Source organism: Balaenoptera physalus, assembly GCF_965194825.1.
Source record: "Balaenoptera physalus genome assembly, chromosome: 17".
Classification (NCBI taxonomy): Eukaryota; Metazoa; Chordata; class Mammalia; order Artiodactyla; family Balaenopteridae; genus Balaenoptera; species Balaenoptera physalus.
The window spans coordinates 24871773-24886842 of NC_138895.1; the positions used below are offsets into that span (position 1 = coordinate 24871773).

The following is a 15070-nucleotide window of genomic DNA, read 5'->3' on the forward strand; positions in this document are numbered from 1 at the left end:
TCCAACATCTCTCAAGACATATGCTTAATATAAAATGTTTAATATACTGTAAATCCTTTACAGTAACAATATTAAAAACCTTAGACTGTCCAGGGATCTTTGAGATCATGTTCAACATATTTGCATTTAATTTTTATTTATAAAAAAATAATTGCAGTAATTTAAGATATTTGCAAGGTTTGCAAGGGTAAATTTTTCTCATCTTGGATTCAGAAACCTTTATACAACTACTAGTTTGGCAAACAAATGTCAAAAATATGGATTCCCCTTAAAGATATTATGTATAAATAAAGCCATCAAATTTAGAAGAGCAAGCCCCAGATGGTCTAGCAGCATCAACAAAGATCACTTTCCTTGCCAATGTGAATTTCGTAAAGCAGAAATCATTCTCAGGCACGCAGAGACAGACACATCAAGTCCACGAATACTTATGGCCATACGCTAGGTACCAGGTTAGGTACTTTATTATGTGGCCCATAAAACAGGACTATAAAGACAAACACTGTGTGTTCAAAATGAACTGTTTACTCTTTATGGAAAGAGTGACCGTACTCTTGTGTTTTAGAGGGAGACAGGGTGGTGAGTACACAAGGGACCGGTGGGATTTAAAAGCACAAGCAAGGCCATCAGCAAACCTGTTTGGATTGGGCTGCTTTGAACATCTTAACTTATATTGCCTTTTTCTTTCTGATAATCTATTTAACCTAAATATCTGGGATTCAGTATTTGGGACTACGAATGTGACAGAACTGCCTTGTAAGCATAAGTGTCTTTGTATGATCAGGATTAATGGAATAGGAACTGAGGCTTATAGAGTTTCAGTAGGTACCCATCCCCACTGCCAGTCCTGACTCCCCATCACTCAGAGAGAAAGTGAGAGAAATGAGGATGAGAGCCACAGGTCTCAATCACTCCACCATCAGGACTTTCTAAAATCATAAAAGGAACCGCAGTATAATTGAAACTCAGTGCTTGAAAGCTAAGTGTAAGCAGGTGGATGGCCTTTTGAGGGCCTTGGGGCTCCTGGAGTTGGGGCACTGGGTGATACAGGCTGGAGTCAGGACGCAGGGCCCAGTGATCACATGACATATCTTTAAGGAACTTAAAGTCCCACAGTTATAAAAAGCAGACACCATCCTCAATGAACATTTGCCATATTTCTATATCACACATTCCTGAATAACTTTTGATGCCCTATTTATTTCAAAGAGATAAATTTTTTTTTTTTTTTAAATTTTGGCTGCACTGGGTCTTAGTTGCGGCATGCGTGTGAGATCTAGTTCTCTGACCAGGGATCAAACCCGGGCCCCCTGCATCAGGAGTGTGGAGTCTTACCCACTGGACCACCAGGGAAGTCCCCAAGATAGATTTTTTTTGACCCAGTTCACATCACTGATTAGAGATATTCTAGCTGCCAGATAAATAAATCTCCATTGGGTCCAATGCGTGGGATCCAAGAGCAATTTATGGATCCATCTGGAATTATATGGGGCTTGGCTGGTTTTGTGAAAATAGTTATAACGCAACAGTGAAAGAAATCAATAAAGATTTATTAAGGTTTTTCATTCTTTGCATAGGTTTAAAAATGGGTTCTGACCTATTAAAAATGCCTTTAACATTTTTGGAGTTGAAATATTACACTTTACTGTCTCTGGTTCTTTTCTTGAGTTGACCCTTCACATAGATTAAGTATGTCTTTCTCATGCATGGCTGTGAGGATGTCTGGCTGCCGCTGCCAGGCTTTGTCAGCTTCATCAGGTGACGACACCTGAATTCTGGGTCAAGACACACATGCCCTCATAGGCAATCGCTTTCCTCTACTTATATTATCTTTCTGTAGCAGAGAAAAAATGCATAACATTTAAACTTCTTGAACACCATTTGGAGGTTCATCTGATACTCTTTAAAAGTAGGCAATTAAAGAATTTGGCTGAAAATCTGATTTTTAATATATGTAAGAAAAAGTTAATAGGTTTCACTTATTGAACATCCACTATTTGCAAGATACTTTTTAACTTGGAGCCTCACCTAGAAAGATCAAGTTACATTTCACTTACTCTTCATAGGATTGTTGTGAGCTACAGGTAGGTGAAGGAGATTGTATCAGTGGTCACAAGGCTTTCCCTCCCTGTATCCTCACTCCTTGTACTGTGACTTTGTAGGTCCTTCCAGCAAGAAATGGTGTCTATTTCTATACCCTTAATTCTTGGCTGGTTTTGGACTCACTTTGTCCCATGTAATGCAGTGCAAGCAACAGTGTCAGACCTGAACCAAGACCATAGCTTTGCATGTTTCTGCTCTCACTTTTGGGACCCTGCTGGTCCTGTGAATAAGTCCAGACTAGCCTGCTGGATAAGAGACATGTGATCCAGGTGTCCTCATTGTCCCCCAATAGTCAGCCAATTGCCAGAAGCAGAGATACTTAACTGACTGCAAGCTGACTGTAGACATATACATGAGCCCAACTGAAACCAGAAGAATTGAGCCAGCCCAAACTGCAAACCCACAGAATCAGGAGCTAAGTAAATGGCTGTTGTTTTAAGCTGTTAAACTGTGGGGTGCTTTGTTATGCAGCCAAAGCTAACTGATACAAAAGGCATATTCTCATCACTGTACTAAAGAGAGGTACAGAAAGGTTAGTAACTTGTCCAAGGTCACTAAACTAGTAAGTGGTAAAGCTATCAGGTATGACCTCTGTCTTATGGGCCCACACTCTTAGTTGCTCCACTGTGCTGACTCTTTTTGATGCAAATGGTAAGTGCCTCCGACCTGCTCTGTGTTGGGCTACACATATTTCCTACATTTAGGAAACTTACAATCTCCATTTTGTTTTTCTCTAAGGAACTTGCAATGCGATAGTTTTGTTCATTCTATTGCTTTCACCTGAAATACATTTTTAATTTATTTTTCACCTTTGAAACCTGCTCAAATGTAACTACCTCTCAGAAACCTTTCTAGTTTCCCAAGACAGAATTAGAGTTTCCCACCTGTGGTTGACTGCAAAACTAACCACAAGTTACTCCTTCCTTAATCCTCATCCTTTGTAATGTGACTTTTCAGTACCATCAATTAAGAGATGAAAGCTATTTCCCTACCTCTTGAATCTAGACTGGACTTGTGACTTGCTTTGGCCAAGAAATGTGGCAGACATGATGGGGTGCCAGTTCTGAGATTAGGCCTAAGGGGCCTTGCATTCTTGCACTCATTCTATAGGTAACCATAACTCCACCATGTGAACAAGACTAGGCTAGCCCTGCTGAAGCGTGAGAAACCATTTGGACCAGTGTTCCATCAGCTAGGTTGTCCCAGCTGAAGCCCCCAGACATGTGAGGACCCAGCCAAGATCAGCAAAGCCAAACCACAGTGAACATTGCTGTATGTGGGTGGCTAGTTGAGACCAGAGGACTTCCTCAGCTGAGTCCAGCCTAAATTGCCAATTGCAGAATCAAAAGCTAAATAAGTGGTCATATTAAGTCACTAAATTTGTTATGAAGCAAAGATGACAGAGACAGATCCCTTTGTACTCTGCTTATTTTTGGAAGAGCACATATATTTGATAAATGTTCAATCAGTGAATGAATAAATGATTAAATATGCAATTACACTGAGATAAGATTTTTCTAACAGAACAGAACTCTGACTCTTTATTTTTATTTTGAAGTGAATAATTTCTGTCTTTCTTGGCTGTGAGACAGAGCCGTATTTACAGGGCTTGATACTTAGCAGGGGTGCTCAATAAATGTTAGCTCTCATGGATCCTGTCTATGAACTGAAATGCCAAATAAAACAAAAGCCAAAGCAAACACTGTAGCACTGAGGCATGCAGGGGATTTTTTCCTAAAACCTTTCAAAATCAGGACAAACTCTCCTGGTATTTGTGAGGTGGAGATCTAGGGCAAGGGACATGATTTTTTCCCCTTAATATTGGCAAGCTTCTTTCTCTTTGAAAGGATACACTCTTTAAATGATCCATCGCTACTCAAGTCACCCAATTTCAAAGAGTGGGAGAATTCTGCTATAGAAAGACCATCACAGGAGGCATTTCCCACTCCCTTAAGGCTAGTGGTTCTTAGCTTTGGCTGCATGGTGGAAATACCTGGGAAATTTTAAAAAAATGCCTCTAGAGAATAGTTTAATTAGTTTGGGGTACATCCTGCACATAGGGACTTTTAAAAGCCCCTGGATTGACTTTATTGAATTAGTCAAAGTTGAGAACCACTATTCAACCCCTCTGCAGAGTGCTTCCACCGGTCAAGTGATTATTATTGGATTTAACTTTTAAGGCAGACCTAAGTAAGCTTTCTTTTTTATATGCCTCTAAGCAAAACATGGCACTGAAAACCTATAGCTAGAAAATAATAATTTCTTATAATGAACAATGACTGACTCAAAAGGAATTAAGAAATAATTATCAGATGAGAATCTTCCTGATGATTAACTCAACAAGCATAACATGAACACTTGGCAGGGTCTTAAATGTCTTCAAGGCCTTAACTATAATTAGGTATTCAAAATTTTATTGCTTTAAATTAAAGCACCACATGACACTATAAATTATATTAAACGATAAATTCAAAATAAACTGCATTGAAGCACATTAACCTAAAATCTTTGCTTGAAAATGTACCTTACATGAAAATAAAAATGTATCACAAATTAAGGTATAATTTAATATTTAATATGATTTTGAGTTCACATTCAATGTGGGCATTTCAGAAAACTGTGGTCTTCTGAATGTATAAGTGGGTCTCACATGGCAACAGTATTATGTTTTCTTTTTTTTAATTAATTAATTAATTAATTTATTTTTGGCTGTGTTGGGTCTTAGTTTCTGTGTGAGGGCTTTCTCCAGTTGCGGCGAGCGGGGGCCACTCTTCATCGCTGTGCGCAGGCCTCTCACTGTCGCGGCCTCTCTTTTTGCGGACCACAGGCTCCAGAAGCGCAGGCTCAGTAGTTGTGGCTCACGGGCCCAATTGCTCCGCGGCATGTGGGATCTTCCCGGACCAGGGCTCGAACCTGCGTGCCCTGCATCGGCAGGCAGACTCTCAACCACTGCGCCACCAGGGAAGCCCCTTACTTTTAAGGACTATTTTTTGGGGGGGTGATGTAGAGTACAAAAATGCTAGAAAATGATAAATAGTAATCCTATGCTATAAACTATGTAATGCATGCAAATTGCTTTAGTACCAAAATTTCATCGTCAGTGAATTCCATTCATAAAGTGACTTCTAGCACATATTCAGAGAGTCAGAATTTTTCTAAGCTGCAGTTTTCGGGAGAGAAAAATCTGGTGTGACCCTCTCTGATTTAATGAAAATGGAAAATGAGGTCCAGAGAGGTTAACACGTCAAGCAAAGCCCCCAATACCCAATGACTGGGAATTGAGCCCGGGACGTTTGAGCTTGCACCCTCTCATGTCTCCGGAGATGGGTACAAGGAAGATAGCAGCACAGTGTGTTCAAGCCCCACAGTCACCATGGCTGGCTGGGATTGGCCTCGGATTTTGCCCATCTCTGCTGCAGGTGGCTATGTCCCTAGAAGACCTTGGCAACGGGAGAACTAGTTATCACTTCCTACTCCATTTCCTCTTATGACAAAACAGGCTGGAGTCAACTCTAGCTCTTTACTACATTAGGTATGAATACAGTTACTTTATTTTTTTCTAGTCTATTATTAACCTTTTACATTAACATGGTACATTTGTTATAATTAATGAACCAATGTTGGTACATTATTATTAACTAAAGTCCATATTTAATTCAGAGTTCTTTAGTTTTTATCTAATGTCCTTTTTTTGTCTGTTTCAGGACCCCATCCAGGATCCCACATTACATTTAGTTTGCTCTGATTTTTCATTAGTTCAACTGTGTGTGTGTGTGGGGGGGGCGGGGTATGACTATCTCTCTTCTTCTATGTAGCCAGTTAAGGGCAAAATCCTACAAATTACTGTTCTCAGGTGCTCTAATGTAAAAGAAAAGGGTATATGTTAATGAAGTAATCTGGAGTTTTAATTATGAGAAAAACACTGTAGATAAGAGGAAGCTTAGGTTAAAAAGAATTTGACATTTGGAGGGACCTAGAATCATGGTCTCTGACTTCAACATGGATTAACGGAATCTAAAAAGCAAGGAATGGGGCAGAGGAGTGTGAGAGTTCAGAGTAATAAAAGCCACTTCACATAGAACTACAGTAATGCAGAAGAAAGAAGTAATATTGTGCAATTTATCATCATTTAATTTAGGGGAGTCTGCATTTTTAAAATCCACAGAAATGCAGTCACAGTTTCCTTGCCAATATTTGTATAAAACATTTTCCAAACAAGACTCATTCATCTTACTCTGAAATGAATTGTTAGATCACAACAGAGAATGTTAAAGACTTTGCATCCCTTATAGAAATGCCAAACATTTTACTCTGCCTGATGCTGTACTATAAATAGGGAAATCCAAGTGCTAAAAATGTTCTTCAAGTTGCCAAACATAGTTCTTTAGCATCAACTTCCTCCTACAAATGACTCATTCTTCCAAAGTTTGAAAGTGAAAGCTAGTTACAATTCAGAGAAATGTTGTAGTGTACATCGATTAAATGGCAAAGATATTTCATTTATCTATATTTATTTTTCCTTAGATCATATCCACTGAAATTCTTCTTCAGAATTTTATTGAAGTTTTTTTAAAGAGTAGTTACTCTCATCAGAAGTGGATTTTTAAATTAACAGAACAGCCAAGCAACATGAATATTGTTGGAGAATAATGATGATTTAAGTCATTTTGAAATTCGTTAACTTCATTTGGATATAATAGATGTAAAATGTATTTACTGTAATAAAAATAAGTTAATAGTGAAGTCATAACATGAAAACTAATAAGCTCACCAAATAAGATGGTACAAATAATGCCTCAATGTCCAAGAATACAGGGAAATTAAACTCTAAGAAATTTTACCTAATTAAGAAAAATAGGACTCTTGGGAAGAAAGCATCCTTTGTTGTAAAAAGAATAATAAATAGGGGAAATGCCATTATTTATGATTAATATTTCAAAATAGTATATATATCTATATACATCTTGCAATAAGTAAAGAGAACATAAATAGTATAGAGATTTGTATAGCACATTTGAGGTTAGTACTCATTTGAAGAGGTAATTGCTGCTTTTCACTGAGAGCTGGGACAAGAAACTACAGGAGATGCTCATTTGATGTGGATGGAGCAAGGCAGGCGGCCAAGAGTGGATTCACATTTTCTTCTAATCAACTGACGATACCACTGGATTTTCATCTTCTTTCTGCAAATCACTAGATCTCATATTACCAGTCGTTTACTGGAGAATGGCTAGAATCTCTTTAAACTGACTACAAATAATTATTGCAACCTCTTTTCCTGGCTTCATTAAAGGCTTTTTCACCTGTTTTGACTTGCATAGTGACACTTTTGCAAACCTCTATGGGAGATATTTTAATTATTTAAACATTTTATGGTATATAAGAAAGAAGTGACTTAAGTAAAATTAAAATTTTTTTTTTGAGGTGGACCATTTTTTGTAAAGTCTTTCTTGAATTTGTTACAATATTGCTTCTGTTTTATGTTTTGGTTTTTTGGCAGCGAGGCATGTGGGATCTTAGCTCTCCCACAAGGGATTGAACGCGCACCCCCTGCATTGGAAGGTGAAGTCTTAACCACTGGACCGCCAGGGAAGTCCCAAATTACTCGATTTTAGGTAACTTTTTATTAAAGATTATAATATCATAGTCATTTAAATATAAATTTTAATAATCCTATTTTGACTTTTTCCTATTTAATAAGTGATGTGCTATTTAATTAACTTTACATTCATTACCTCATGAAATACATGACTTGCAGACAAATTTTTGAAAAGGCACACTGGTGTATGATTGATTTGGGAACCAAATATATAAGTTTTAAACTATATTGAATATATTCTGATATCAAAATAGAAAATAATTGTTTTCATTAATATATGTCTGGGTATCATACATTTTGAACAAAAATAATCAAGCTATGATAATTTTGTGTTTACTTATAAAACAATAAGACAAAAAGTTTTAAGTGGCAGTCTATAAGCATTTCTCTGCAATTAATATATATTTGATTTGATTTGACTGTTTTGGTAGCTTATCAGGAGTGTGAGGACATATATATTAAGGGTATGAATGACGTTTATTTCTGATAAATAAAAAGCCAAATTGTATATAACTGTCACTACTTTTTCATTTTTTAACATTGAATTTTATACCAGACAGATATCCTAATAGGCTAATATAAAAGCTACCAAATATATTAAGATATTTAAGATTTACAGAAAGTATAATTCAATAAACACCCATGTAACCACTACCCAGTTTAGGAAATAAGACATGGCCAACACTATGAAAAGTATATAAGAATTTTGACCAGATGACTGCAGCTTATAACATTATATCAATGCTTCTTAAGCTTATTGTCTCACAAATCAGCTATCCATGATATGCATAAGGTAACAATCTATAACTAATTAAAACTAAAACCTCCATGGGAGCTTGCAGTGTTCACCTGAGTCGTAAGCGTGCTTCTCATCTGACTGTCACTGATGGCTTTGTATACTCTTAAGAGGTCCTCAAACAGTATTATGTTCTTTAAAAATATTTATGTAATCACTTTATTTACTAATGCTTTCTTTTTTCTTTTTTTGATTTTAACTTTTATTGAAATATAGTTGATTTACAATGTTGTGTCAGTTTCAGGTGTACATCAAAGTGATTTAGTTATATATGTACATATATATGTATACATATATATATATATATACACATATATTTTCTTTTCTCAGATTCTTTCTCATTATAGGTTATTACAAGATATTGAATATAGTTCCCTGTGCCATACATTAGGTCCTTGCTGGTTATCTATTTTATATATACTAGTGTGTATATGTTAATCCCATTCTCCTAACTCATTCCCCCCTCTGCTTTCCCCTTTGGTAACCATAAGTTTGGTTTCTGTCTGTGATATTTACTAATACTTTAAAAATAGAACTTGGATTTGAACCTTTACCACCCTGGACAATGTGAAACCCCTGGGACACCTTTGACTCCCAGAGATTTTGTCAAGTGGCCATTGAGAAACCCTGATCCAGGCTATGACAAATGGTGAAAAGTTAGAGATGGATGAGGAAGACGGATAAAGATTCTGGAAATGCAGAGTGAATGTGATGACCACGTACAAAGATCACACAAACGAGTCCATCCCAGAAGTGCGCCTCAAACCTTGGGCCTCCATCACACAGCTCTCTGGGTTCTGGAAAGGACTCCAGAGTCCAGGGAGTCAGAACCCAGGCATCCCCATGTACACCAAAGCAGAGCTGGTCTCTGCAAAGCGTAATGTTTAATAAATGAGGCGAGCTACCCACAGCTACCTCTGAAGCATGTCTATGGAGCTTCCAAATCTCTTTGGTATCGGCCTGTCACAGAGACAAAATTTCTACCTAAAAGACCAAAAGGCCACAGAATTAAAAAACCATGGGAAAATTTTGATCTCAAAACTGGGAATAGCTGTTTCTCCGGCGAAAATCTGTTTGGTCCTCGCTTAGGACCCTGTTAACCATGAATCTATGATCATAGTTCTTTTAAAACTGTTCATTAGAAGACATAGAACAACGTTCCGTTCTTTCAGATCAACCATGAAGGCTTCCACAGAATTCATTCTGCACACTAATCTCCCTGCTTCTCCCATCTTTCCTACCTTCTACTCCTTGTGCCTCATTTTACCCCTACCTTTTTAAAACTTACTCTGTCTTGATGTGCTGTATATTGTGTCTAACTCTTGAAAACCCTTTTGGAGAATATATACAAAGTTTCCAGCTGATAAAGATGAAAAGAACTTAGAGATAACCCCATTCTATCCTCCATATTTAAAGGTAGGCTAGAATTTAGGAATCCCAAGTGTAGCGTATTGGTCTTTCCTTAATACCTGATTACCTCCTGTGACATTGGGTTTTCTTGTCTCTCCTCCACCCAAGGGATGTCGCTAGACGTTTCTCCCTACCTGAGAGAATAAGAAATTTAGGAAATTCTGCCTTCTACATCTTGCTTTGGAGGGACAGAAGAAAATTCTGAGAGACCTGCAGTAAGTAGATCAATTTTTGTTTAAACCACATCTGTCAAATATATCTGATCATAAATAAAAACTTTTCTTTCTTTTCTTTTCTAGGAGCACTGTGGAGAGCTGCACCCATGAACACGCCTCGGAACACGCTTTGGGAAGGTCAGGGTTAAGGCAAGGCAAGGCAGCTATCTAATTCCCCATGGCAGGTGACAGAGAGGAACGGTCAAACGTCCAACTCATTGACACATCAGCCTGAAGAGTGGCTTCTCTCAATGTTGTCAAGTCCAGCAACGCTGCTGCCCTCAGAGCCACCATCCGTCAAGGTACAGGACCTAGTGAAAAAGTGCAGAGGAAGAGGGATGGCAACCACCCTGGGCCTTTCTCCCAGTGCTGTTGGGTGATGCGTGATGCTGTGCGGTACAGCTCAGCCGACAGCCCCGGGGGGCGGGGCCTGGAAGCCTGGGTTTCCCACGCAGCATTAATCCATACCCACTTTGAATTCTGGAAGGACAGTGGTTACAAATCCTTCTTCCACTGACATAAACACCAAGCGACAGAGGGTGTACAGTTCCAGAACCAACAATGTCACACATCGTGTGTACCTCTGCAGACTGGCAGGTGTGTTTGTAGACCCCCAAAGGGACGTGACAGTTCAGCAAGATCTGCTGTGGCACGGTAGGCACCTTGGGGGCGGGCACACGGAGCCCCAAGGCCAAGACTCCAGCACAGGAGGCCCTGCTGCTGTGCTCTCTGCCCTCACCGCCTGTGGGACTTTGGACAAGTTACTCACCCTCTCTGAGCTTCAGCTTCCTTTTCAGTAAAATGGGAATAATCATAATAGTAGCAGTAGTAGAGCAGTCTGGCGGATTAAATGACTTAATATTTGCAAAGGGCTGAGACCAGTGCTTGCCTCACTGTACATGCAATATGTGTTGGTTAAATAGAATAGTATCATTAAGCGTTTACTCCAATTTCCCTCTATTGGTATATGTCTCCTTTCGTAATAGACAAAGATGACACACAACATTGGTGCAAACAAGACCCTCGCGCTCCTCGTTTTGAGACAGCCAGGCCTGACTAATTACAAGGATACAAATGAGGCCAGGCTTGGTAGTGCTGCTTCCAGAGGTGCACATGCTGACTTTCTGGCGGGCTGAGGTAGCCTGTGATGGAGAGCCTCGCTGTTACTTGCACACGCTGATGATTAGGCCTCACGCACAGTTACCAGAGATTCCAGCAGAACGGGAATAAGGAGGCGGAACAAGAGGCAGGGCTGCCAGAATCACAGGTGGGCCAGCAATTGCCCTGCAAACTGCGTCTCTCAGGGCTCTCCCCTCCTGCTCCACGGGCAGCGCCTCCCAGGAGCCGCTGGTACTGCCTCTGCCTCACTTCCCTTCATAGTCCTTACCTCAGTTGTTAAAAATAATAAAATAAAACTAGTTTTAAAACAGACAAAATAAATGTGCCCAAAAGATTGGCACAACAGAGGGAAATAGTTCGGTAACATCTTGATTAATTTTTCTTGATGTCTTTGGTATTTACTTGAAAATAGCATCATATAAATATATTTTATATATTTTTAAAAGGTTAATAAATATATATTTATAAAGATTGTTAAATATGTCTTAAGGAAATGTACATTTCTTTAAAAAAAAAACAAAGCAGGTAATGTACATGAATGATGCCCTAAGTGGTAGAATAAAAGATCTTCATTAGGTGTGTAAGACTAATCCTTATATAAGTTACATAAAAAGCTGAGACTGGTTTGCTATCATCTAATAGCTGACTGTATACTGATTTTTAGAAATTTTAGAAATGTCAGAATTTATATCGTATAGTTCTTGTAAAAAAAGATGCAGGGAGATCTTACAAATACCAGCCAAGATTGGGGAATATGACAAATCTCTCTCTGAGCGTAAGGACAAGGGGCTGTTGAACTTGGCTTGGCGTGGCTGGGCACACTTGCTCTCAGGGCTCTCCTGGACCAGCTCACATGCTGTGTCTGTGAACATGGCAGCCTGCAGCCTGGCAACACCTTTATCTGCTCTGGTGAGAAACACAAATGCACACACACACACACACACACACACACCCCGAGTCCCAGACACCTGGCGCTGTGCTCAGGGAGCTGGCAGGGTGGGGTAAACGCAGAGCTTTTAAGAAGCACAAACCCCAGGCCTCCGTCTGGGTTTACATTTCCGCCAGCTCAGTTTCCAGTGCAGGGTTTGCATACTGCTTTGAACTTTGGCTTTTACAGTTGTTGCCTTTAAAGTTCTGGAACATTCTGAGCGCGGCATCCTCTCACACTGTCTCTGGCGGGGCACTTCTTACCCCAAGGCACATCTTTTAATGTGTCTTTTTTTCTCTTATCTCAGGCAGCTCCCACTTGTTTCTGTGAATCATCTGATGACATGCACGGGTGATTTTTTGTTGATACCGACACCTGAATGCTAATATGTAGGGAGCAATCTCAAAGCAGGTCTAGTGCGTTTGGAACGTATTTCTCACCTTTCATGATTTTAATTTTTGTTACTACAGTATTGCGATAGGCAGGCTGCTATCTTAACGACCTTTTCCATGTGAGACATGCCTAATGCAATTGTGAAGCAAACGATCACTTCAAGGAAAACTATCTCCCCAAATTATGACTTGCATCTACAGTCATGGAGGCTATTAGAATATATATTTTTAAAAAGCTCTAAGCTGATCCATTGCTTAGATTTTGAGATTCCCCACTGCTCTGCGGTGTTTCCATTCTGTATGCACGGCACAGATTCCTGCCAAGCCTATTACAGTGAATAAACAATGTCTTCTCTGTCAGAACAGAGGATGAATAGTATCACAAAATTCTCCTCTAACGTACCACCCCCACTTCCCCGACTCAACCCCTTCAGAAGAGAGCAGGCAGGATGAGGACTGGGGAGGAGAACATTCCTCCCCCGCCCCGCCAATCTGGAATTGCATTCTGGCCAGCTCAGGACTAAGTACTGTCAACGCTATATCAACTGCTAAACAGAGAAAGTTGACAAGTTTATTTTCTTTGAAATTGGATGGTAGATTTTTGCATTTCTGTGTGTGAGTGCACACAAATATCTTTCTCGAAGGAAGGAGGCAGTTCATCTGCTATAATTTCAGGGCCTGGAGAAAACAGCTTTTAGCTACAGACTGAGCAGCAAGAGGGGAACTTCATAGAAATGACACAGCAATTTGTGTTAAAATATTGACAGCTAATTCATGAGTGATGGAGCTGACTAGGAATTCAGCTGCTTCTGTGAAGATCTTTACTCTCTCGCTAAGCTCATGATTCATAAAGAAAATGCCTGGAGTTACTTCTCTGAAACATACAGTATGATGCTGACAGATTTCTCTTTGGTGTCTCTGTCTCATATTTATTCTCTCTCTGTCTCTCTGTCTCTGTCTCTCTCTCTCATACACACACACACACACACACACACACACACCCCTTCCCCTCCCCCCGAAAGAGGCATCGCGAATATAACATTCTAAACAAGAACATCATTCATGAAGCATTCATCACCAGCCAATGAAAAATATACTTAGTAGGTATTTTCATAAAAGAAGAACACAGATTTCTTTTAAACTCTCCCATATTCATAAGTCTTAGTTGGTGTAAAATACTATGATTCAGGTTTTTTCCCCCTTGTGATGTGAATACAACATATATCTTATTTTAACCTCTGAAAGGAATTACCCAACTCTTTCCTCATAAAAGAAGAAATGCTATTTTTACAATTAGACCACACTGCCTTTTGTTTTCATGAATATCTGAGAGACACTGACACGAAGAAAAAAAATACAGATTCCCCTTTCTCCCCTTTTTCCCACACATTTTGAGTCCAGCTCAGTGGGCTCCCAGATTCTGACGGCACTCTCCTGGTAACACATTTAGAAGAGACTGCAGGATATCCCAACAGCGCTATTTTCTTCCCTCCAGCTCCCTCTCCTTCTTTCTCTCCTATCACTCTAGGTTTGTACCAGACTAAACAATTAAGCCTTTGTGTGCTACCGCTGCAATCTGCAAATTCTAATGATGTGCCCCCATCACTGGTACAATGGTAATGTTTACCTTGAAGAAATGTTTGTCCAAATAAGTATTCAAAATGCTGGCAATGTATTCCCTTTGAAACGTTGTGGTGGTGAATGTTCTCCCGTCCTTCTTGGCCTATAACCAAAGAGAAAAAAAGTTAGGGAAAAAGAAAAAAAGACAGATGGATAGAGACTGTGACAGATACTGGTCCAGTTCAGTGTAAAAATGCTGGCACATTTATGCCAAACACTGAGCTTTATATTCCTTCTTGAACAAAGCAAACTACAAAGTAGAGGAAAAACTACACACAGTAGTGAATGAATAAAAAAATTTCTCCAAAATAGCAGCCAAGTCAATGTCTCATCAAATACACATCAATCTACTTGCTCTTTCCCTATTTTTCCTAGTTTTATGACAAAGAAATCTATGTGTTATCGTAGTGATACTGAAATTCAAATAACTGTTGTCTGAATTTGACATAAAACAAGTGATTTATTTGAAAAGAGTACGCTTCGAGGTAAGGTAAGCTGTGATTTAATTGTGAAAATGTCTTACGAACAACAGTATCTTTGATGCGGCATGAACAGTGTGGCCCGAATGGCGCACCGATCTAACCCTGAGCGGTTCCTTCATCCTTTCCACTGTGGAAATGGGTAAGATGTGCGGGAATGGAGGAGACCACAGGAATGACTTCAGTTGATCTCCCATCTGTTTTTCTGCTCTGTGTCTGGTGCCCTTCCTTTTCTCCATCCCCCTTTCCTCTCCAATTCTCTTCCCATCCTCTAATATATATCTCCTGTACTGAACCTCTCTTGTACATAAGATACCATGAAAAGTACAGTGACAAAGGGAGGAGGGCAGAAGGATGAAATGAATAAATAAATGAATCTCCAAGGAGAATATCCTGGATGTTGTCTAAG

The 15070-nt window shown here is 39.3% G+C and overlaps 1 protein-coding gene across 10 annotated transcripts in view; it reads right to left on the minus strand.

The window, feature by feature from the left end:
* Positions 1-15070, minus strand: part of PAG1 (phosphoprotein membrane anchor with glycosphingolipid microdomains 1) — a 148292-nt gene that overhangs the window by 55371 nt on the left and 77851 nt on the right. For all 10 annotated transcript variants that reach the window (XR_014255395.1, XR_014255396.1, XR_014255397.1 and 7 more), the window contains one exon: positions 14190-14285. Coding sequence is in view for 2 of the 10 variants with exons in the window: in XM_082432854.1 (XP_082288980.1) it covers positions 14190-14285 (96 nt within the window). In the remaining 8 variants the exon portion in view is untranslated. The remainder of the gene's footprint in view (positions 1-14189; positions 14286-15070) is intronic.